General features: G+C 40.6%; 2 protein-coding genes across 2 annotated transcripts in view; one reads left to right on the forward strand and one right to left on the reverse strand.

The window, feature by feature from the left end:
* Positions 1 to 13,847, reverse strand: part of INSYN2B (inhibitory synaptic factor family member 2B) — a 32,333-nt gene extending 18,486 nt beyond the window's left edge. The window contains exons 1-2 of the mRNA XM_084838641.1: positions 12,477 to 13,847; positions 6,042 to 6,116 (exon numbers count right to left, since the gene is read on the reverse strand). Coding sequence (XP_084694767.1) covers positions 6,042 to 6,116; positions 12,477 to 13,828 — 1,427 coding nt within the window. The 5' untranslated portion in view covers positions 13,829 to 13,847. The remainder of the gene's footprint in view (positions 1 to 6,041; positions 6,117 to 12,476) is intronic.
* DOCK2 (dedicator of cytokinesis 2) overlaps positions 1 to 25,810 on the forward strand; it is a 409,918-nt gene that overhangs the window by 159,494 nt on the left and 224,614 nt on the right.

Consider the following 25,810-nt stretch of genomic DNA (forward strand, 5'->3'; position numbering starts at 1 on the left):
GCATTTAAAAGGGAAGCAGAAAGCCTCCTTTTAAATGCGGGATATTAGACTGGTGTAGAGATGCTCTACAGTTGTTTGATTCTAACATTGCTTTTTAACTTCTATTTGTATTGATTACTCCATGCAAAGCCTTTCTTATTTAATTTTTTTGGGTAACATAATTTTGACTTTAAAACACATGACACTGGATCCAAAGGTTGCATGAGTGGAAGGTTGCGTGCGCAACCAATCTTTCCTCTTCCCTCCTTCCCCTATAATTCCCTGTGCACCCATCCCCCCAAAGCTTCTCTGAAGGATTGGGAGGCCTTCCTGAACAGCAAGAGCTGTTTCTGTGAAGGGGGATCAGGTGCAAGGTGGGGTGGGGGACCTTGGACAAGCAGACATCACACAACATTTGGTTGCAAACCATTCATTGATTCCGATTGTGCTGTTTTGGGTAAGTAGAAGTCCGTTTGCATGACAGGACTTTCTCTCTCTCGCTCTCACTCTCCCACTGCAGCCTCATGGCCTTGTTGAATATCTGCCCTGATGGGTCCCCCAAACCTCTGGAGCAGATTTTGAGGGCCTGCAGAAGGAAAGGGAAATGGTTTCCTCGCAGTTCTGTTGAAGGAAGTAGTTCCTTCACATTCTACATATTTATATGTACTTGTGTCCAAAGTGTTCATTGTTCATTAGCAGAATATAAACGTACTGAATGAATGAATGAATGAATAGTATTTGTTGTTTCTACATAGTTACACATATGGGGCTAGATCTTAAGTTCCTGTGAGCCTGGAGAAGTGAGGGAGGCAATGTTTTGCTGATTTCCCCTTCCCCTGCAATTCTGCTGTAGAAGAGCTGCTGGGTTTGTTGTTGCTTTTGGCCAAACTCCTCTTCCGTCTTCTGTTAGTGGGAACCTCCACTGGATTAAGGGCCCTCCCATTCATGAAGGGGTCTTTCCCTAAATGGAAGGGCAACTTTGGATCTAACCCATTGGCTTCATTTTATTGCTCATTTTCTTACACCCTGCTGCATTAATGTCACTTCAGTCTTGACTGTTTTAAATATTTGGTTCTTTTCCTTATCGATTCCTTTCCTGTGTGTTCCCACTCTTTTGTGGGGGTGGTTATGTGTACATCCTTTTAATACTTTTTTCAACAGCTTCTGATTTTCTACCAATCTCTTCTTTAGACAATTTTTCTCTCTCATTGTGTTTATTGCATTATTATAATTGCTAGCTGTTCATTTTCTTTAACATAGGGTCTACTGTCAGTGTTTTTTATTTCAAAGTTTTTTATGGTTCTGAATGTATTTCTCCAATTATGTTTAATATATTGTTCTTTCTTACATTATGCATATTCCATTTGCTTTCTAAATTGCTAGCTATTTTCTGTCTGGATTGTTTGCATTACTGTCAACAGTTTTGTCACACACACACACCTTACCTCCCACACATACGTTATCTGCATTTACCTTCACCTTCAAAGCTTTCCTTCTTGTTTAAGATTCTACAATTACTTTTCAGACAGTTATCAACAGTTATACCTTATCTATGTTTTCCTATCTATCAGTGTGTTATTTTCTTCTCTTTCTTTTTTCTCTAAGATGTAAAATGTGTTTTTTTTTCTGTTTACAGTTTGTACTTTGTATGATGTTTGTTCTTCAGGACCTAGTCTGTTGCCTTTTTTTATATTACACTGTCAGTTTCCCTCCTCCTTGGTTTCAGATCCCCCCACCCTTTCTTCAAACGTTAACTTTTCTCACCAAATCTGTGTTGAGTTGGTTGCAGTTTTTTTCCCCCAAAATGTATATGCCTGTCAAATCAACTATCACTTTCTCAGTGTTATCCTATTTGCCTTATGTTGTCCGCCTACATCCCTACCATCCTTTTTCTTCCTGTGCATCTCCTCATATTTCTTTTCTCTGTTCTCCTACTAACAACTTAATGTATCATTGTGCATTTTCAGAAAGCACCTTTTCAGACAGTGTTGTCTGCTGTCTGTTGTCTGTTTTCTTTTCCTGTATTTAAAATCTGCAAACTCTTCATATTACATTACCAAATTAAAGGCTGAAGTACACAGACTATAAGAAGTGGATGATTCCAATCTGCTCTTCATGGCCATGCCAGAGAAGGAGAGGGGTCTAGCAAATGCAAGAACCCAAGGCTCAAACAGGCTTGTTTACATAATAAGAAGCTGGCAGCAGTTCTCCAGGTTTTCAGGTAGGATTCTTTCCTAGCTCTACCTAGAGATGCCAGGGATTGAACCCGGGACCTACTGCATGCAAAGCATCTGCTTTACCACTGAACTACAGCCCCTCCCCTAATTAATGTTAAACTGTGATTCAGCATTACGTCCAAAACAGGCCATTGAGTTATGCTGCCTATCATCAGATGAAAACTAAAAAATTAGGTTCAGAATATGGTCTTTCTTCTAATAATGGTAGCAAAATTACCCTGCATAGATATCATCAACAGTATTGGAAATGGTGAGTCTAAATGCAGGCAGACAGATATGACTTACTAAATTTAAGAAGCTAAGAGCAGAAATTAGTCTTGTTCCAAATAATTATTGTTTTGAAAATGTTCCATTAATTAACAAGAGTTGCCATAGATGCACGAGTTGTGAAGTTTGCTTGCTAAATACGTAAAACAGGAGAACAGGACAGTTTTGGTGCATTGGAAGAGGAAATAAACAGAGAATCAATGCAGTTGCTTTGGACAAAGGATGACTAGCCTATAATTTGAAGCTGAGATTAATTGCCTGCCTAGACCAAGCAATTTGATGAGTTGCACTGAGTTAAACTAGTTCTTTCTCCTTTATTAAGAGATTGGTTTCAATTGGAAATAAACCTACTTTTTGTAGATGTCTCAAAAACACTTTGCAGCTTATACTTCACCCACACACTAGCAGGGAAACCATTTTCAGGCAGCTGTCTTTATTGCATATATTGAAAACATAGGACTTCAGAATGCATGTGAAGATCGGATCCAAGATGATTGATCTTACCTGTTTCCTAATACAGAACACTTTTTATTGTGAAAGGTTAAGCTTATAAACTTGGTCCTCTGTATCAGCCATTCCAGCCTAGCTTTTACTGACCTATTGTCGCTAACTTCCAGGCAAACTAATAGCAACCAACATAGGCTGTAGACTTGGGTGGGCAGAGGTATGTGGATTGTGGACCTGGGTACACTGAATGAACATATCTGATCTTCTATATAAGCCCCATGAAGGAATCCAAGAATACTGGACCTGGCCATGCCTAAAGAGTACAGCTGTCGTGGACATGCTATAGTGTCTTTCCAAGGAAGGCACCGTGAGGGGAAATGGTAGCCCATGAGCTTCTGAGTGCTACAGCTCTGTTTTCACTTGCTGTAGCAGAGCATATACGTTTTAAGAAGGAAGTCTTTCTCTGGTTAAAAGACAATGCCACTGCTGTTTTCCAAGTAAAATCACCCCGCCCTTGAAAATTTTAAGATTTTCTATCTTCTATTTCTTTTTTTCCCTTCCCACTTTCTTTAATCCCCTTCCCCCTTTTGGGGAGAGAAAAACCTCTCTAAGAAGGTCCCAGCTCAGCCTTAATGTCAGCTCTATTCTCCTCACCAGAATATTCTTAGATTATTGTCTTTTTTTCACCTCACTAAAAGCACTTGTGGTGAAACTAAACTAAAACTACACTAAAGCACTAAAACAGTCTGAGTGAAACTGAGCAACCTGCTGAGTCGAGGAAGGAAAAGCAAGGGGTTTTGAAGGAACTTTGAGGGGAATAATGGTACCCATTTGTGCTGCTCTGTCTTCTCTCACTGACCTTACATTAGGTTATATGTAAGTGTATGTTTTGAGCAAATACAATGGCCCTGTTCAGATGTCATGCTAAACCATGAAGGGGAATTTCTAGTAATTCTAGTAAGGTGGCTGCGTATGTCATGTGGGGAGAGAAAACCACATTCCCTATGGTTACTAAGCCACCCGTGCTGACCACTCTCCTGCAAAAGGGTTAAGGGGACCTGGGGTGGCTTACTGTGTCATCTGTCAGGCTCTCTGGTGGTTTCAACAGGCTGCAGAGGACTTCCAGGCTGTGACCATAGAGTCTGCCGGCTAGAGCATTCGCCACTGTGAGTGACACTGTAGCTGCCATGAACGTTCTATGGTCACACAGCCATTCAGGATGCTGGAGTGGCCGCCGGGAGCCTGTTTGCTCTGTGGAGGACATCAGGATGCACACTAACCACTCCAGTAAGCTCGCCAGGTAACTATGGAGGGTTTTTTTTAGCGGAACCATGTGGCACGCATGGTTCCCAGTCGTGTGATGAGCCCGTGTGTCATGGTTTCGCTATCCCCTCCTCCATAGTTACCCTAACCACCCTGTATGCGTGTGAATAGGCCCAATGTGTGTGTAATATTCTGTAACCTAACATAAATTCAAACCAGTGGTACAGTCAGATTTTTCTGTATCAGACTAAAATTTCACATAATCCAAGACTCCTTACAACAGTGCATAGCCAGAAAAATGTCAATTTATTTGCACCACAGTGACCAAGTTCTGTTTTTTTAGCCATTTGTGACATGACTTGTTCATTTATCCCATAACTGCTTAGGAATCTTTGTTGGAGAGTTGATGAAAAGTTTTGTAAAAATCCCCACAATATAGTATCTACTAGATCACAGTTATTTATATGCTTGTTGACACCCTTAGTTAATTAAGTTGAAGCCAGATTTCACTTTACTGAAACCACACAGATTCCTCCTCATATAATGTCTTATTTCGATAGTGCTGAACAATTTGACGGTAAAACAGAAGCTTAAAACCTTCCTCATGTTGAATATTATGGTCTCAACTACGCTTTCCACTAATTTACCTGAGACAAACCAGACATTATAAAAGTAATTTCCTGGTCTGTTCATCCCCCCTGCCCCCGACTGCCCATTGTCATGGAGGTTAGTTTTAATGATACATTACACATTTTAGCAATTTCTTATTTGATTTCTTTAAGAACTGACATAAGGGCATAATGTATAAGTGGGGCCACAGGCATGCTTGAGGCAGCAGAGTGCTGTGGGCAGTATTCATTGGTGGCACAGCTCTAATGATGTCGCACTAGCACAAACCAACAGTAGAGCAACGTCATTGGTACTTGCTAGCACGAAGGGGAAACAGTAGTGTTTCGCTGCCAGATTTTGGCACCACATAATTTCGGCAGCAAATTAGCAATTTTTCCCTTTGCACTTGCGAGTGCTAAAGATATTGCGCAAGCATAAACCCATGCTCATGTAATGTCATTACCACTAGTATCGTGCTACCATTAGATACTACCCTATGATTGTAGGTGGCAGGTTCACATGGAAATTATTTTCTCATAAAAAAAATGACAACATCTGAAAGCTAACCAATTCTCATTAGCCTTTGGAAATTTTCCAGGCATACAATCTTCACATATGCATTCCCTGACACTGAATAACAGAACAGGAGTTTCGTGTATACATGAACATCATTGAGACATAATCAGCTGTCTCTTTCTCTCTCTCTCTCAAAAAGAAAAGGTGGTCAGAACACTTGTAGCAATATCCAACAGTGTATTTTGCTAATGCAAATTATGTTGCACTAGTGTAAGAGACCTCTAGCGTAATGCCAAAAGCGTAAGCTTGCATAACAGTGTTTCCAGGGAATCCTGTTGGCCAAGCTAACTCTATTGATGTTGTGCTAGAGGTTCCTTACACGAGCCTAACATAATTTCCTCTATATTTATGCTTGAGGGAATTATTTGGCTATATCAATGGTACTTCAGATGGTACTAAATGTCTTTAACATTTCTCCTGTGTTTGGAAACTTCTTCTTCCCAAAAACTTCTTATGAGAAAGGTTTTTGCTTTTCTTAAGTTCTATCCACACCATGGGTGCAAATCTTCAAGCTAAATTAATGGATACTGAGTCATTGGCTTCAGTGAAATCAGAATTGCACCTTTTGTTCCTTTTAACAATGTAGGAATACCTGTGAACTGAATACTTAATTATATAGCCTATTGAGACAGATACATACAATTACCCATTGATATGAGGTACCTGTAAATGATACATGCAGTGTTCTGGCAAGTGCTGCAATTGTTGAGATCTTGGCCAGTGCGGTAGAAGTTCCGCCTGCAATAAACAATAGCTACTATGATTTATTTATAAAACCAGCAATTCTACAGCTAACTCCTTGGTCACAACATTTGTTCTCTGCAGGCACTTTCCTATGTAACTCATTAAATATTAAGGCATATTGTAAGGAGTTTAGTTTTAACCTGACTGCAATCCTAAGCACACTTAGTTGGAAGTAAGCCCTTTAAACACAGTAGGTATTACTTACATATAAACCTGCATAGGATTGCACTGTTAATCCTTAAATATATAGGATGAGTTCACATGGTCTTTCACTCTACATGGGAGCAGTCCTGAGTTATGCTCAGGATACATCTCATAAGGAGAAATGTAGGTGTGAACCAGTGGTATACGTGTGGATTCAGCTGTGGTTAGTCTTTTGAGTAGTTGAAAAAAGTGTTGCTATGACTGTGGATATCACTGTCTGTTGCATCTATGGGCCACTTCACACATTACAGTTTTTAGGAATAAACTTGAGATATTTCAAATATGAATGCAATCATCGACATCAGACAGCTTAGACTGGCTGCTGGTACCTGACGGGTGTACACTCAGTGGCAAACCTGGCTTTGCCTGAAATGGTCTTGTGTATAGCTCACACTTACAATTCTCCTTGTGATCCTGGACATATGCATGAAGCTAGGGACAGTCTATGGCTGCTTAAATGCAGCAGGAATTAATAGTGCAAGGCCCAAAATGATTACCGTACATGAGCAGGAAATGTTCTGGACAATAGAAGAGATGTGACAAGCACAGAAAGCACCGTTAAAAGAACACATTAATTAAACGTTACTTCTGAAACGTATCTGAAGCTGCTTTCTGTTTCTGCATCCTCATCACATCTGCCCTTTATGTTTCTTAACATAAATAAGAAGAATTTTCAAGTCTGCCACAAAGGCGTATGATCATAGAAGATTTTGATTTTAAGTAATATAGCCTATTGCAGCATACGTTTCTTCAGTTTCTGTTTCAGAAACTGTTTCAGTTTCTTCAGTTGCTACCTGCCTGTGCAAATGTCCAGTACCCATTCTAGGAAATAGTCAAGGTTGGGTTCAGCAGTCATCTGTCAGGAATGATTTAGAGACAACTGCCATAATTTAGGCCTATTTGCAGAGAAATGGCCTGGGTGTAACATTTTAGTGGGATTGTCATTTCCAAAGGTCAAAACAAAATCACCCATTAGTCACTGACAGCTTGGACTGAATTATGGGTGTGAGATTGTTCAGCCCAAAATGAATCCCGTTCTGCTCTCAGAGGATCTAATCTTACTGCTCGCTTCAGTGCTGATGAGTGATACTTGTACTACCATACAAGTTCTCTGAAAACTGCAGACATTACAAATGTAATGCGACAGTTATAATATGACTCCAGGTGAATGGCTAGTAACCTGAAGCTTGATCACTTATATGTCAAAAACTACATCTATATTTCCAACATATATATGGGAATAAACAATTGAAGTGTATCATCGATAGTCTCCATACCCTTTTCATTCTTCTGTAGTTTTTGGCATGCGCGTGCACACACACGCACATACACCGCCCCCAAACCCCCCAAGGAGGAGTCTGGTTTGGCGAGTAGATTATTTTATACTTTATAAAGCAACAGATAACACAAAGAATACTTAAGGGACTCACTGTTAGGTTTTTTTTTTTTTAAAGAGCAAGCAATAGTTTATAATCCATGGGAGCAAATTTGCCTTTGACTAATGTGGAGATTTTTTAGTTTCCTGTTTTGTTTTTCCAGCTGACTGGAACAAATTTGTTATTGAATTATGCATTCCCACTGCCCTTTCCCCTGCCTGCCACCACCATAACTTTGTACAGAGCTGTTTTTACTTAAAACTGCTAGCGTTGTCACTGCATCACTGTGGATAAGAGAATTTTCGAGACATTTGGGAATTTCATTGTCTGTTGATGTGCACTGAGGCAGATCCAACCCTGAACCTATACAACCAGAACTGAAATAAACCTTGAGTGTTGCCCCAGTGAATAACTTTAAGAGTATTTAGTTCTTCTGATAAATACACAAATTAGAATTCATAGTGTTCAAGGGTTTCAGATGATGATTTGTTCTGGCACTGTTTTTAATATTTAAAGCAGATTTCTTGTTTCATGCCTATGTGGCATCTGATCAACCAACTACATGTTACCTGAGCATGTTTCCTGGTGGTGAGTTTACTGAAACGTACAACATAATGAAAAACAAAGAAACATAAGCACTTCTCAATGGGGGAAATGGTTTTATTGATAATCACCCCATGCAAACTCATGAAAATGATCAGATATGTTGTGATCATTTAGTTCAGTTCTGCTAGAGCTAGGATAAAGTTTGAATGCTTCTGTAGGAGCTGAGTGGAGAAAGGATGCTTCCAGACGGGAATTCTTCTCCTGTGGTGATAATGTGGCAGATGACCAGCTCTGTGCTAGCAGTAGCCTTTTTGTGATGCTTTTTCATGAAAGTAGACCCATAGCCAGACATTTTGAACTGAGGGGTGCCTAAGGATACACCTTGTGGGGGTAGGTGAGAATCAGTGCAGAACAACCAGAAGCTTAATACAGGTAGTTTAATACGTTTAAAGTGTTTTAGAGTACAATCCTATGGATGTCTAGACAGGAAAAAGTCCTACAGAACTCCCAGCATTCCCTATCCAGCATCCTGGGGGACTGCACTTTTTCCTATCTAAACATCCATAGGGTTGTGCCCTTAATGGTATTAAATAGTAGCAGCAACATTTGAATTGTATAAAATTTAAAAATAAGTTACTTGAGCTTGTCAGTCATTACAATGCATTTGCAATGATTGATCAAAGAACACTAGAAGGTGGGAACAGTTTTAGTTCTTAAAATAGAATACTGCCTACATGCTTGTTTTGAATATTCCCACAAGTGAAAGTGCTACAGACCGCTTTAAAAATAAAAATAATTTACTAGTGTGCTGAAGAGACCTCTTGAATGTATTGCAGTTTAGGGGTATCTGGTTTATCCTACCCTGAATACAAGAGTTCTGCTAAAGCTGGATTTAACTGTCGGAGATGGCTGGCCTGTCATGTTGTTTTCCTGCATATTAAATGGTTATTTGAAGGACAACCCTTTAAAGGTCTGTAATGTGAGTTTACTTATTTGGTTGAGGGCCCAAACCTCCCTAGTCTGTTTAAGACATTGTTTAGGTGATCAATAAGACAGGGAGGCCTTTTCTCTCTGGAAGTTCCATGCTGAGCCAAGAGATACAGTATAATATCCAATAAAAAGTTAGCATATCAAAAGTATTTACTGTTATTGGTCAACCAATACTCATACTTAAGACCAGAAACCAATCTGATACAGGGAAAGTCCTGAAGGGTTGGCCAATTTCCCTGAGGTGTCATTTAATGACACCCACTTTCATTTTAATATTTCTTCTAAAAAAAATAAAGTTGGGAATTGTGGGTGTGGTCTGGTTCTGAACTTCACTTAATAGATTGGGTTTGATTCTGCCTCTGGAAGGTCTGAGGAGTATCTTTGGTCTGGTTTATGCCAACTGAAAATATGCCAACAGAGTTGCAGATTACTCCAAGTTTACTTACTAAGGGTTGGATCCAATGGTGTCATTCCACTGATGGAACTGCTTGCATTAGTGGAATCGAGAGGGGGTGATTTCCCCCTGCACACCCTCAAAATCTGCTCTGGAGAGTAGGGAAATGCTCTGGAGCAGATTTCTCAGAGATCTTCAAGGGGAGGAGAGAGGGAAGAAAGTCTTGTTATGCTAGTGGACTTTGCTAGTGTGATGATGAATTTAATCTTAAAGTTATTCAGGTAACTTTAATATGTAGGAGTTGAAATGTCTGCCTGCTTGTCATATCCTTTTAAAAAAAATCTAAAAAATGTCAAAGCATTCATATACTAGGGTCTATTGCAATTACAACTTCCTACTCACAAATCCTTATCCTGAACTTTGGCGAGTGAGAGTGGTGACCTTTTGTGGGTGGAAAAGAGGGGTTGATTAATCCTCTAAATATGTTTGAACAAGCCACTTTTAATAGACTTGGGGTATTTAAAGAATTAGCTGTTGGTGGCAGTGGAACATCTACTCAAAAAGTATTCACTGTTTATAACTCCCCCACCACTCCAATTTCTCCCCAACTCACGGTCCACACTCAACCTGGTACTGGGAGTGGTATAATTCCTGCAGGTTGCCAGGATGATCTGGCAACTTCAGATTCCATTTTTAATTATCACAAATTATGCTTACCTGACAATGGGAGAATTTGCTATAGCAGTGTTCAGCCACACTCAACCTCTTGCAACAAACTCATATGGAAAGGATATTCTATAATCACCCTCATGTTTCCTGCTTCACTATCAAGATTCTGAGAAGCAACTTTTCCACAGATGTTTCTTCATATAGCAGCAAATCACATTTAGTCCAAGGTTTCTGTGTGTGTGTGTGTGTGTGTGTGTGTATGTGGGGGGGGGATGTGATGTGCTAATTCCAAGTTACTCCTTTCCTGTTTGTTTCCTACTTGCTTTACCACTATGTGAAAACCAAGCCCACAGATTAACTATAGACCACACCTTACTACTTTTCCATGAGAAAAGAGTAATGAAACTATTCTTTTTAGTGCCACAAACAACTGGGATTACTTTCTGTAAATAGGTAATAGGGATGTACAAAAGTCACTTACCTTTCGGCGGATTATGTTGATGGTGGGGGGGAGGCGTTCCGTTCCTCCCCCTGGAATCCTCAACGGGGGGGGAGGCGATCCATTCCTCCCCCCCGGAATCCTCCGCGGCCGGCTGTGCTGTGCAGCAGCTCCATGGAGCAGCCAGCCAGGCCCAGCCAGGCCAGAGCCGTCTGCAGCCGGATTTCCGGCCATGGAGGGCTCTGGGGGAAAAAAAAACCGCATATGCAAATGGTAGCTATGGCCGCTGCCATTTGCGTTCCTTATTTTTGCTGTCTTAATCTACGTAAATATTTATGTAGACTATGACGGCGAAAATAAAGGGGAACGCAAATAGCGTAGCGGGTGCTTTATGCGTCCCTTTTTGATTCACCGTTTTAGCCTACGTAAATCTTTACATAGGCTAAAACGGCGAATCAAAAAGGGACGCAAATAGTGCCCACTACAGTATTTGCATTCCCCTTTATTTTCGCCATCATAGTCTACGTAAATATTTACGTAGATTAAGAAGGCCAAAAATAAGGAACGCAAATGGCGGCGGCTGTAGCTGCCGCCATTTGCATACACGGTTGTTGTTTTTTTTTAACCCAGCCATGATAGGCTACATAAATATTTACGTAGCCTATCACGTCATTTTTTGTTTTTTTACAAGACAAATGGTGGCGGTGGCAGCCGGTCGGAAGACCAGCCGGAGCCGCCGCCGTCCGGAAGATCCGCCCCAGGTAAGTCTTGTCCCGGGGGGGATCCGCGGGGGGGCAGGGGGGGTGGCAGGCTGTTCCACCACAGATTTCGGGGGGCCTCACCGAGATCCATGGCGGAATTCTCTGACATTCCTAATAGGCAATGATAATCGTAATGGTACATTTTGGCATGGCAAGGCAAGATAAGGCATTGTCAACATTTTACTACTTTCACGGACTCCCATATCCCACTGCATATCCAGTGAAACTAATGCAGTGTGGATAGTCAATGCCTTCATTCATATTCTCATTGGAGTTATACCCACGGTTCCCGATCCAGCAAGGGATATACACATAGAACCTTGAATCTGTACATGGCTTTCCTTATCAGGATTAGGGCACAAAATACAATGGGCTGGTTCAGAAATAATAGCTGCTCCAATAAACCACGGTTTACTGGTGCATTAATAAGTTATGAGCTCAAGTGCATTCTCTCTGTCCCTTCCCCCTCTTCTCACAGCAGCAGAGGAGACTTTATAATTTCTTAAAAAGTCAGATTTAGTCAAATTTACAGTGCAATCCTATGTGTGCCTATTCAGAGTTAAGTTTCACTGAGTTCATGGGGGCTTACTCCCACGTAGGTGAGTATAAGATTGAGCATTAATGTTCTTTTTCATATGTGTTTATTTCCAAATGAGGAAACGCTAGTGCCATGGATAATCGTGCCCCTTTAGCAAATTACCCACCACTGAAATGAGAATTAAACAACTAGGAGAAATAAATGTTCTGATGCTAGCTTGTTTTATACATAGATAAATCTTACTGAAAAAGTCCTGTTAAATTCATGCTGTAAATGCAACTGGAAGGCTATTGAACAACATAGAGAATTTGGTTTTGCAATCAGCTATTTCCTAAGAATACCCTCAAGAACAAAATGTAAAAGAAAACAATGTGTTGTCTAAAGGTCTGCTGTTTTTTTAAAAATAAAGTAATATTAAATATCAAAACACACCATACCCTTCATTGAGGGCTCTGGCCTTTTCCATGTCTTGAATTACATTCAAAAGGACTTTAATCTTCTCCTGATTTGACTGCAAAGATTCCTCAACGGACTGGAGCCTGTCTTGTAGGATGTTCAGCTCGCTATGAGACAAGTGTATTTGATTAATTTCTTTAATCTCTTTGTTCTGTGGTTCAGTCCCTGGAAGATAAGCATTTATGTAAAAGCCTTCTAAGCAGTTATCATACTGTGGCACTTCGGTATTGGTAGAAATGTTCTCTGTTACAGTTAGACATGAAGGAACAGAAGGTGATGCATTATTGTTGGTGAATGATGATGTTCGATCATCATTAGTCAGTGTCTTTTGGCCGGAGTCTGTTTTCTGCTGTATTGACTGCTGTTGTTCTTTGAGGGAGCAGTATAATGGACTGTGGTGTAACCGAGGTGATGAGAGAATGGTTCCCTTAGTATTTGTGTCAACCTTAGAGAATAGTTCAGTAAAGTTTTTTTCTTCACACAAACTATGACCCACGTTAGTTTCATTACAGTTACGATTTATGCAAGGGAGAGATTTTTCTGATCCTGTATGCAGTGAACAGTTCTCATTGGATTGTCTCATAGGATCATAGGAAGAATGAACTGAGCTGCTTAAATCCATTTGTGTATCTGGGCCATAAACAGAAAAATGGTCTTGTGCCGAACCTGGGTGTGTGTATTCAGGGACCTGGGTTGAAATAGTTGCCGTTTCTGGTATTGCAATTTTGTCTGAACCCAGATGGACAGGCCCATTGCTTTGTGCTTTAGGCACCCTTTGGAACAGCAGGTTGGCTGCTGTGGTTGTTCTCGGTCCATCATCTAAATGCCGAGTGATGCTTAAGTAAGAGAGACTAGAAGAGATTATGTCCTGTTCAGAAAGATTGCCATTGACTTGAATGGAATATTCAGACTCCTTTGGCATTTCTGTTAAAGACTTGCTTGTTGTAATTCTTTTCTTTTTAAATACCGGAAAGTGCTTCCTGAGGCTAGGAGAAGTCTGTATGGCAATATTTTGTAATCCTTTGTGAGATGGAGGGAAACAGAGGGAATCGCTTACTAGATTGTGGGGTTGGGATGTTTGCATTTCATCCAGAGCACATGGGTCCTGAGCAGCTCTTGCTTCAAGCTCTGATTCTGCCACTGGTGGATTGTCTGTTCCATCATCTTTGAATCGGACTTGTTGAGATTTGCTACGGCGATGGTGGGGCTTACTCCTAAAATCAACAGAATCCAGGCTGTTCCGCTTCAGCAGCACGGGGCGCACTTGGATGCCTTGCTGAGCCATCGTGTCACAATTCAGTGTATGCAGATAATGTGTTTCTCTGCGACCCATTTCATTTGGTCATTTGAACTACATCTGGCTCGAAGCCCGCAACTCAAAACAGATTCTATGGTTAGTGGGTGAAACTGAAAGCTGAATGGTTAGTGGGTAAAAAGCTAACTCTTTGTTCTGTTTGTTTTTACCAGGTATATTTTTAGTTATTTCTTGGGCTTGGTTTTTTTTATTACTCTTTTACTCTTACTAAAATATTATTCCATGACTTAAATAGCAAACTTACCATTTAAATATCTGATCCCAGATATTTTGTATTTGCATAGAGTGTAAATAACAAGCATAATAACAGTTTGGGGCACTTGCTTCCTTGATGCATAGTTTTGCTGGAAGAAGAACATATCCTTTAATTGTAAAGTGAAAGTTTTCCTTTAGAGGTTTTTCTTCTTCTTGTCCCATCTTCTTACTTTTACTGTTGAAACTAATCTTAAATAGCTGAACAGAAGCCAGTGACTTATGTACAAATGAAAGCAAAGCATCCAACGGGATGAACTTGAAGCAAATTATTCAAGTATGTTCCTTGAACTTGTTCACGCAAGTGTGAGTCTGAGGAACCGAGTGACTAAGATGAGATCCAAAAATATTTTTGGTCTCTGAAGGCCATCTTTGTTGAATAGCATACAAGTGATTTCTGAAAGAAAAAGAAAATAGTTACCAGTGAACAGTGTAATAAATGCTCTTAATCTACTCTGCTGTCTTATCCTCTATTTTTGTTTGAATGTACAGAATATTTTGGGATGAAGTCAGATAATAGAAACAAACTGGAAAACTGTGTCTTACTACCATGCAGCATCTCGTATATACCAGGTGTGAAATGGTATCACCAACATAATCTTATGATAGCAGTTAATGAAAGCAAATTGGTTTTTTTTTTTGCCTTACATGTGTCAAGAGTGCCCTAGCAGCCTCTTTCAGTACACTCCAATAGCCAACTCAAGACACAGGAAAGGATTCTTTTCAAGGCTTTAATCCTTTTACAACTTAATGACTTTTTCAGATGCTGATCACCAGCGACTAAGCAATGATCAGCAGAGTAGCCTATGCTCCGAGTAGGCAGTTGATCCCTGTTTGAAGGAGAATCACTTGAAGACCCTGAACTTATGGGCTAGGGAGAGATCCTCCCTCTTTCCCTTGGGTCCACGGGAGGTGGCTGTTGCTTGCGTGCTAAATGGGTACTACGCCTCCTTTCCGCGCCCTCCATCGCTTGTCGCTCCCTGCATCTGCGTAGAGTGTCTAGCAAGCCCCCCTCCCGCACTTTCTCACTGCTAGGATCACTATCTATCTCAGGAATGCTGGCAGGAGGAATCTCTGCCAGCTGCTGTGCCTGTGAGGGATGAGCTGGCTCCTCTCCCACGGATTGCTATTCCTCCTCAGAATCAGAACTGCTCTGGGGTTCTATCGGCTCAGTTTCCACCCTGACAACATGTATGTTACTGACACAACTTTTAAACATAAAATCCCAAATGTAAGGACACTTGAGTACTTCCACACTAGTGCTTGTTAATGCTGGGCTGAGACAATCCACAATAACCTGGAAGCAGAATTTGAATAGTGGTTCCACTCAGCTCTTGATATAACATAATATTTTCCCATTAAAACCTGTAGCGGTTGTCCACATATCAAGGGGGCAAAAATGTCACCCATCGAAAAGAACCCATAGGAATGGACTACTTTCTGAGTTACTTTTGTTTTATTTCAATTTTTAGTACAATTCCATTCTAGTATACCAACAGAAATTTAACAGAAATTTTGGCAGCGAATCAACATTTGGGTTTGCTGCTGCTGCAAATTTTGGTGATGCAGCAGTGGAGGGCTGCAGGGGCTGCATGACATCTGACATGACATCTAACCCCTAGGTGACATCTAATGCACAACTGTCTCCATATGCTGTGGGCAACTAGAGGTGTGTGGTGCAACTGGACCTGATCCTGACCCCCCACCATGTATTGGATCAAATGTGTACAAAGGACTTGAGTATTCCATTAATAGGCTCATGTTATTAATTTCACCTTCACCTGATTCTGAAATGGAACAGAAATCCTATTTTTAAAAGACACCCCAAACCACACCATTATTTTCCTGCCTATGTTGTTTCTACCCATGTCTCTGTACATTTAAGGTCAACCAGAAGGTATAAAGTAGATTTTTATTGATGATATTTTCCCCGCAAACACAAATGAATTTTATTCCTGATTTTGATCAACTTATTGTTAGGCAACATTTGCATTTCATAGCAAATTTAATCCTTTTTAAAACTGAATTTAAATAAGGTGTTAACATTTTCTGTAAAGAACAAACAAAACTATTTTAGCACATCTGATTCTCCAAATTCATAGCATCCTCAAATATTAGAAATCTGTGACATTGGGGTTGGGGTGGGGGAGAAAACTTCCTCCCTCTTCTTCAGACTCATGATTAAATAGTTTTGGTCTTCCCCGGATACTCTGCCCACTTGGCCCTTTATTTTGCAATGCTATTCGTGACATGTTATATCAGGTAAGTTATTAGATCTGCCCACGTGCAGGCATAAATACAGAATTCATTTAAATGAATAATGCATAAAAAGTGAAGCCTTTGCACAGTATTAGAACTATTTTGATGTCTTTCTCTCCCTGCTCTTTCTCCAAATAGGTGCCTTCCTAATAACATTTCAGTATCACTTCCTTTTTAGGGCAATGATAAAAACTGAAAACATTGGTTTGAATTTTGCTGAAAACTGTCTCCTAAGAAAAACCCATCCCTGATCAGTGTGCTTTTTCTTTCTTTTCCTGTTTATGAGATGTAAATACTGAAACATTTATGCCAGCAAAATGCTAACACAGCACAGAGTGCCAAAGTTTTCCCATGAGATAAAAGGCGTTTTAAAGGTAGAAAAAAATGCTACTGCTTGAGCAGGAGTATATAACGTTTTCCATATAAAAGTGCTTAAGAATTTTGTGGTCATATAGCATCATCAAAATGCTTGAGCAAATTTCAGTATACCCTATGACAACTACAAGACAGCAATGCTATCAAACGCTTCCCTATAATACTCCTGAAGGAAATCCACAGCAAGACCATTTTGGAAATATACTAGGATAGATTTTAATGACCAGCATAAACTTGCATAACATAAGAAACCCCCGCAGAGTTTACAGCCCTATTTTATGCTAAGGTGTAAGTTCAGAAGGCCAGAAAGAACTCATTACAGTTTGATGGGCTACAGAACAAACGTTAATAGCTTCACCTTTAATTTAAGTCTTCTTTTATTTTTATAGCACACCTTTTTTTTTTTAAATAGTGGCTCAGTTATTGGGGGAGTTTTAGCTGTCTTTTAAAAGCCATAGGACTTGCACCCTATTTAGACATTACAAATGTCATCCTGAGGAGAGGGTACATGCTGGCCCCACCTGCCATTTTCTTGTACATGGCTGGCTGGAGCATGCTGGGAATTATAGGCCTTTTCTGTCTAAACATGCATAGGATTGCACCTAAGTGTGTTTAGCTGAAGAATCCACCTTGTAATTGGGAACAATGATTGCACAGGGAGGATTCTAAGCATGTTTGGCCAAATGCACTTAGAATCTTACTTCAGACCTTCCCACCTGTGGTATACTCTGGCTAGCCATTCCGAGCTTGGTCTCACTTGTACACTTGCATAGTTATTTCTCTCTTTTGCTCCCTCTCCCCTCCCACTCAGGTGACACAGGCATGGTTAATGGTAAGGCATCACTGCCACAAGTGCAATACAGTCTGATATATTTAAACATTCTCAATGGAAAAGGGAACCTTTTGGTCTTTTCCTAAGCTTTTCCTCTCTCCAGTAATTTTTTGGAGTACATTTTCTCCTTTGCAATTAAGACAAAATCTAAGAACTACAGGGAATATTATTTAGAGCTCTTTTCAGGCTTAGGACCATTTGTTGCAGCTGAGTGGTGGAGCACTTGCTTTTGCATGCATGAGGCCCATTGCATCTCCTGTGATAAGGAGCTCAAGTAGAACATCTGCTGGGACCTTGGAGATCCACTGTCAATCAGAGCAAACTATAGATAGATGGACTAGTGATCTGCCTAGGGATATGAGCCTACATGCATAGGCTATATAGTGTGGAAGCACCCGACAGAAACCTCATACCGTCATTTGTATTCAACTGGGCATTGTTTCCTTGGTCTCTATTGGTAAGTGGCAATAACATCTAAAATATTTGATTTGATAACATTGAAGTATTTCTGATGGCTTTGAAATAGGCCATCGGGAACCTGTCTTGACTTCTCACTCCTGATACGTTCATAGTTGTGGGCCAAAACAAACATTACTTTAAATCCGTATCTAGCTGCTACAGGGTTTTGTTTTGTTTGCATTTTTACTCTAGAGTCGGTGCCTGTTCTGGATTGGAACCCTAATGTGTGGGGGTGAGCTTGGGGGGGGGGTTAAGATCCAGATCAGGGCCCCTGTGCCTACTCCAAACTAAAAATGAAAAAGGCATAGCCTTACATTTAAAGCGATGTCTGTTTCTGCCCTGACCAGTGCCAGCTCCAGGTTTTGGAGAGCCCTTGGGCAAGACACCATCAATGGCCTCTCTCCCTCAATGAGGGCTTCATCACATGGAGCTTTTATCCTGTGACTGAGATTGCTCCTTCACAGAAGTTTGCGGGCTCTTTACATGACGCTGTGACCCTCCTGCACTAAATGCCCTTTGTTTCGTTTTTAAATAGGTCGCAGATAATGAGCTATCAAATTACCCCGTTGTGTTCTGCTTGAGTTCCCTCTGTGAAAAGAGTAAAAGTGGCAAGAAGAGGAGCGAGGTCAATGAAAGATAATGGAAGACTCAGATACGGGGAGAAGGTGGTGGGGAAAGGAAGCGCATGTAAAGGGAGTCAGTGGTGATCCTGCATTTAAAACGGAAGCAGAAAGCCCCGTTTTAAATGCAGGATTTTAGGCTGGTGAAGAGATGCCCTGAGTCTACCTTCTCATCACCGTTGTCACAAGCTGCTGTTGCTTCTCCTCCTCTTTCCCGTCATTGCTACCACTTGCTTGCTTGACAGGCAGGGTCCCAGTGAGCAAACAGGCAAAGGCATCTACTGCTCCTACTGCTCGTCCTTCTCAGCAGCGTCATTGTCTGGGCCAGAGCGCGAGGCAGGTGAACAAGCAGATTGCATTAGTGAAGAGGAGGAGCAACTCCCAGGGGCTCTTGTCAGTGGGGCCCTGCTGGGGTGTGGGCCCTCAGCAGGTGCTCAACCATGCCTACCCTTGATGCCGACCCTTGTCCTGACATTATACAAAGCAGAAAACCTGTGCAGGGGCAAGTTATAATCTTGCTTTTCATGCACATTTTTTTAACAGTAAGATTCTTTTCTTCTTTCTTTTTAAAATAAAGCAAAGTTGTCCTGCTAGCAAAACCTCTGCTTGGCTGGGCACATACTGACCTTATTGATTCATTGAAAGTAGACAAGCAAAATTTATGATGTACGTGACCTGTCACTAGCTGTACTTTTACACCATTGTTCTGCCTCTCCTTGTACCTCTGATGAAGAAAGAGAATGAAGAAGGAGTAGATGAGGGTGGAGTAATAAGCATGAATTAGGCCCTGTGCTTACTTTTCTTTTCTTTTGTTTCATGTTTCTCAGTTTTCAGATTCTGGTCAGAGCTTTTTGTATGTGATTTTTTTAAAAGTCCAATTGGATGTTTTCCTTTTTGGCATTTTAAAAAATGAATAAAATGTCTTTCAGTTTTTATGAATTGTCAATTTTATAATATTAGGAAGAAAAGGGATTCCTATTTTACTGTTTAAAGTAAGGTTGAAAGCATAACACTTTATCTTTTAAAAAATGCACACAAGGGCAAGGAAAGTCATTTAAGATTTTGTGACTCAGGATGTCTCTGCAAAGCAGCAAATAAATTGTACCTTTGATTTATTGCCTGTTCTTGTACCTTTTTAAAAGAATCAGCAGATTGATCTTGCAGCGTAGAGACCCTTGTTCACTGTGCTGCTTCACAAAACATTTATGACATATTTTCTGCTCTATTTTTCTCTTGGCAAAGATGTCTTTGCTGAAATTTATAAAACCTTTTTTTTATCAAGTGTGCATACATTTAGAGTTAGCTATGTGGTCTATGTACAGGTGATAAAGGCTGCAGCATGAAGTGTTTACAAGTTTCTCCTGATTATAATTGCCATAACGTGTGTGGAAACTGCTGATGCATGGTTGCTCCACCTGACTAGGAGTCCACCCCATACTACAGTGGCCCTCAAAGACACAACTGTCCTGTATAAGGAAGCCAAGTTAGGGAGGCAGGCAAAGACACCATCACACATCTTTTCTTGATGTACCTGAACTGATTCCTCTACTCAGCAGCCATAAAAGATCAAATGTCCTGTTTGAGAGAGCAACGACAGGAATGAGAAGACACCATCAAATACGTGGTCCCGAATCAGCTCAGAGTGGCTCCTTCTGCTGTTCCCCTGCTCCTTGTTCAGGCTGTGTGAGGGAGGATTTTTGTTTGCATATTTTTGCTTTTCTTTCTCTTTATTAGTTCTGTATTTCAGAACTTTTTCCACCTGCTCTCCTCTTTCTCTCCTCCTGATCAGTCTCTCTTTGGGATTCTATTTCTTCTATAGATTTTAATGTTCTTATACTGTGAGCCATTTTGGGGGTCAAAAATTGGGATGCAAATCCAATCTAATAAAGAGAGGGTGCTACAGTATGATCTAGAATGAAGGAGCTTCAGCAGTACCCACAAAAGTAATAGTATGGTTATGCTTGTCCCACTTCTCTGACCTGTGAGAAGTTCTAGGAGTGCAGCTCTTACCTGGTTTTGTTGCTCTTCATTTGGAAAGAGGTCACTGGAGGCTTGTGAGTCTTTTTGTAATATTTGAGTTTATTTACAAATATACATAGCAGAGGTGGAGGCACAGCTTAAACATATCAACAGACAGCCAAATCCACTGCCCTGCATCAGATATCCAGAGGGGAGTGCCCCTCCCAAAGACAATCGCTTTCTCCCTTCCTTGATATGTCTCTATTACTTCCCAAATTGAGCTACAGCACACACACCCCCCCCCCCGCTTGAGCCAGTGACAGCATCAGAAAAAATAGGGAGACACAGGAAGGGCAACGTACATTTTTGGGATGGGGAGAACTGTGTTCCACAAGTTATATTTCCAAATGAGAAATAATGGTATATTCCACATTAATGCTGCCATCCTAAAAATATCTGAAATAAGTTCTATTGATTTTGATGGTTAACTTAAGTAATATGATCTTTTTATATAGCAAGTACTAACCAGCCAAATTCAGATTACAACAAGGAAACATAAGGAAAAGGGCTTTGAACCGCTAGAATTCCTACACAGACACTTCCTTGATGTATAAAGGGTGAGAGAATACTGTGTTTCTCTGTTGTCTTTCTCTCTCCCATGCCGTCAGGTAGTCTTCCTGGACTACTTGTCTGTTATGCAGCTTCAGTCCCGAATCATCAACAGTAGTCTTTTTCCACTTGTTGAACCCTTTCTGAGTAAACGTGTTTCACCACCACTCCACCCCAGTTCTGTCACTGACAGAAGGAACTCAGCCGATGTTTTACTGTGCTCTGTCCTGTCACTCTTTATATGTATAGGTGATAACAAAGGAACACATTCTTAGTATGTGAAATGTGACTTTCCTTCAAATAACCATAGGGGACCACTGGGGTGGGGGGGGGGAGAGATGGAAGTGGAAAGCTACTTGTATGGGGAGTGCTTGCTCCCCTAGAAACCCTTCCCCCCCACTCACAGTTTGCCCTTTCCTCTGGTTGGAGGGGGAAATAATAAGTCATCTTCTCCAACCACAGTGCTGGCTCGAGGTTTTTGAGAGCCCTTGGACAAGACCTCCCTCAGTGGCCCCCCTCCCTCAATGAGACTACCTTCCCACCACCATTACCATCAGCTGCTATTGCTTCTCATTCTCTTTTTCATCATTTCAGCCCCTTATTTGCTTGACAGGCAGAGAGTCAGTGAACAAGTTGGCAGTGGCATCTACTGCTCCTCACCAAAACTCCAGGGAGCTCTTGTCAGTAGGCCCCTGCTGGGGTGTGGGCCCTCGGCAGGTGCCCAACCATCCCTACTCATGGCTCTGCCCCAGTTCAACCATCTCCTAACTTTCTTGTGCCATTTTTAACTCTAGTGTCCCTAACAAAAGATGTACATGGCATTTTTGCGAGTGACTATTAAGGGAGTTTCAGCAGTCCTTCTGGCTCCATTAATCCTCTGCTGTCCAAATCCCCACTCTTACAACACTGTAGTTGAGTGGAAGCAGTGCTGAACAGCTGTTGAGGCTGCTGTTCTTGTCATGCTATAAACTGAGATCGGCATGTCTCATAATATCCAACTGAAACAGAACTGGATTTATTTGAAATTACTTTAGGAAAAAAAAGGTTAGAAAAATAGTCCCCAGTAGATAAAATAACCAGTGTGGACATTCACTGAAATGCTTGGCCATTGAACCTAATCAATGAAATGGGACACTTGCTTGCTTTTCACTTTTTAAGAGTTTATATTGCAACTTTTTTCAGACGGTAAATTTCTTATTCTGTAATAAAGAGTAGAATTGATCTTTTTCAGGGAAATGCCAAAACTTCCAGTTCTACTCCTCATCCTTTCTTTTCCTTCCTCCACTAAAAAAAAAGTGACTGTTAAAACTACTCAAAAGCTTACTAAATACTTGATTTTATTGAACTTCTGATTTACCTTATATAGTTTTCCTTCTTACATTTTATTCAAGAGTGATCAATCAATATGTTGATGCTATCAAAACAGAGCTTGATCCACCACAATGATTTGCCCATGATGATATGTCTTGCATGAAATATAAGGTGGGAAATGATTCAGCTTTGGGAGTTTTTGAATTTTTATTCAAATCCTGTTTTCATGCATGGATTTACATGTCCCTCTAAACCACAACATTCGATCCTTTAATTTGGCCAGATTAATACTCTTGTTGTTGCATTTGACCAGCACCTCATGGTAAGCCCCGCCCCCAGGTGAGAATGTTTAGAATTTCTCTCACCCACTGAGAGCTGAGATGAAAGTGTTGCCCCATTTCCATGGCTTGAGAAGGGGGCAGAAAAGGTGGGGCATCATTTTTTGCCTCAGCACTGTAATGAATCAGCCTAAAATGTTATTTCCAAGCTATGATATCTGTGGTCATTAGGCTTGTTTCATATCTGAATATTATATTTAATGAAGGTGGATTGGATCCAGAGGTGCCTTGCTTAAGTGGAAAGAAACTTTCGCTTGTGCAAGTTGCCCCTCCTCCTGAATCCTGCTGATTCTCCCCTCCAACCACAGCACCCACACTGTATCCCACACTGTTAAGAAGGGTCCCTTGACCATAAAATGAAGATTTATAGGAAGTACAGGAAGCTGCAGTGGGAAGGAAAGAGCAGGAAAGCTCCATTGTCAAATCTCCTGAGTGGAATTCCACTAAGGTTTCTTTGGATCCAACCTCATTTTTCACATGGCAAATATTTCTGAAGCTGGCCAGATGAAGACCACCCAGTCTCGGACAGATACGAGTAGTCACCTGAACAGCCCTTACAGGCTCTGCTTTCATAAACTTCTGCTTCTGTGGGTGGTGGTAGAGAAGAGAGTATGAAAGTCTTGACTGGAGTGTGTGGGGTTTTGTTTCTCTGTTGTTTTTAATGGTATGGACAATGTATGAATATGATGGAGGTGAAAGGGTAAAAGTGTTGTGTGGACTAGAACTTCCAAACTTTTCATCTGTTGCTAAAATTTGGGGTTCTATAAGTATTAGAATGGTAATAGTGTGTATACTATTGCTTCACTAAAGCAAAAACTTGTGCTTTTTGTATCATCCCTGTATAAAATCAATAGGGTGGCCACTTATACATCATCCTTTCTGCCAAAACAACAGAAGAAGCCATAGATTTGCATATGCTAACTTATATGCATAGATGCAAATTTAGAAATAATTACTATAATTTAAATAGAAATACAATACATCTCATGATAGCGGGGAAAACAATGACCTGTGTGCCTGCTCAGTCTGTTGTCCAGATGCTAACTTGACAGCAGATTGGACAGCAACTTCAAAGATCCTGTTCTCCCTTTTTATGGTTCTTTATGTTTTAAACCAGATTTGGACTGGCCAGCCCTTCAAATAGAGGATGCTTTCAAATAGAGGACTGTCGTCTGACAGCACTTCAAAGTCAGTCCTCTGTAAAGTAGGAGACATTGCCATCCTACAAATCAGCCCTGTAGCCAGACACAGGTATTATAAAAGAAACTGGAGTATGGAATCATATAAGTCAGACATCTACATAAAAATTATACTCTGACGAATCTCAAGGAATTAAGAAGGGACTAGTCCCCTTTTATGGCAGGGGACAGTATAGGAAAAGAGAGAACACAAGACATTTATTGAGTGCCCTGAGGCATCACACATAAGGTGAAAGGTGGTTCCTCGGACCAATTCCAGACCTGGGAGGTGAGGACAGGAACAGAGAGTTAACTGGCTCAGGGTGTGTCCATGTGTGTGACTGAGGTGTGGCCTCCCTCAACTCACCAGGAAGTGGATGGCCATGATGAGATGAAACTAATGAGTTAACTGCTTCTGCTCCAGAGCCAGGATGGAGCCTAGAGACAGCTATCCCTTTATGCCAGGGTTGGGCAACTTGCGGCCCTCCAGATGTTTTGGCCTACAACTCCCACGATCCTTCACCATTGGCTATGCTGACTAGTGCTGAGGGGAGTCGTAGGCCAAAACATCTGGAGGGTCACAAGTTGCCCATCTCTGCTTTACAGGAATGTCTGTATCGGGAGGATAGTATGTTATTGCAGATCATGTTAAATAACAAATAACAAAACCTTTGACATCCCAGAAGCTTTTCCTTCATTCACCTGTTGACTCTTCATTCACTGCTATGTCTGCAGTGATATTGAAATAATCAGCAGGAATTAAATGCAAATTTTTAAGATACTGGGTAATATTAGGATTCCCTCAGATGACGGGAGCATTTGTTTGCATGCTGTAAAACAAATGTGTTAGTTACAGGAGATTAAAACTTTGTTCAACCTTCCCCCCCACCCCTTGTGAAAAAAAGGACAGTTTGGGTTGACTTTGTTCCTTAAGAAACTTGTCTGCGCAAGAACATAATTATTTGGCTGTATTCTGACCTTATTAAACATTTTGGTTTGTATCCAATGTTAGTCCTGGTTAGAACAGACCCATTGAAATTACTGGGGCTTAGGTTAGACTAACATTAGGTACAATCCATTGCCTGTAGATTGCAGACTTAATCTAATATTCTTAAATGGTATGTGAAGTTGATGTTAAATAAAGTAAGTCAGTTTAAGGAGACTACATGAAACAAACGGCTAAAAGAACTTCACTCTTTTTTCAAAATAAAATTCAAGAAGCTCCTGACATAAGTGCTAGTCAAATCAATAGACCTGAGCAGTTTTCCACAGGTTTACAACCTCATCAAGTTTCTAAAAATGTAGTTTGGCTATTTAATATATTCCATGCTCAATTCATTAACTAAATAGGATATATTTTTCACAACTTGGCATAAACATTTTATTAGTAATTTAATGGCATTTGCCCTTGATAAGATATTTGTTTTAATTGACTTTCCATTATTTACAACCACCAGTATTATAAAAATTGTTGCTCATAAAAATGTGCATGCCAGCCAGACAATTGCTTATGGCAAGTATTTAAATGAGATTCTCTTTTTTAAAGCATGCTGTTCCCCGAGTTGCTGTAAGTGCATTAAAACATTATAACTAATATACTGAATAAAACACATTCTTCTTCCTTGCTATAATTTTAAAATAGTTTAACAGATAGCTGTTCCTTCAAGCAATTTAAAATGGATAGAAATTTAGCTGTAGTTGGCCTCTGTTAAATGCTAACCTCTAGGTTTTTAGGACTTAATATTTTTTTCTGGTGCAATTGTGAACAGTTACAGGCATGACACCATTTTTTCTTATGCCATGTTTTG

Source organism: Heloderma suspectum, chromosome 2, assembly GCF_057233095.1.
Source record: "Heloderma suspectum isolate Gila_16-S chromosome 2, 16-S_ref, whole genome shotgun sequence".
In the NCBI taxonomy this organism is placed as follows: domain Eukaryota; kingdom Metazoa; phylum Chordata; class Lepidosauria; order Squamata; family Helodermatidae; genus Heloderma; species Heloderma suspectum.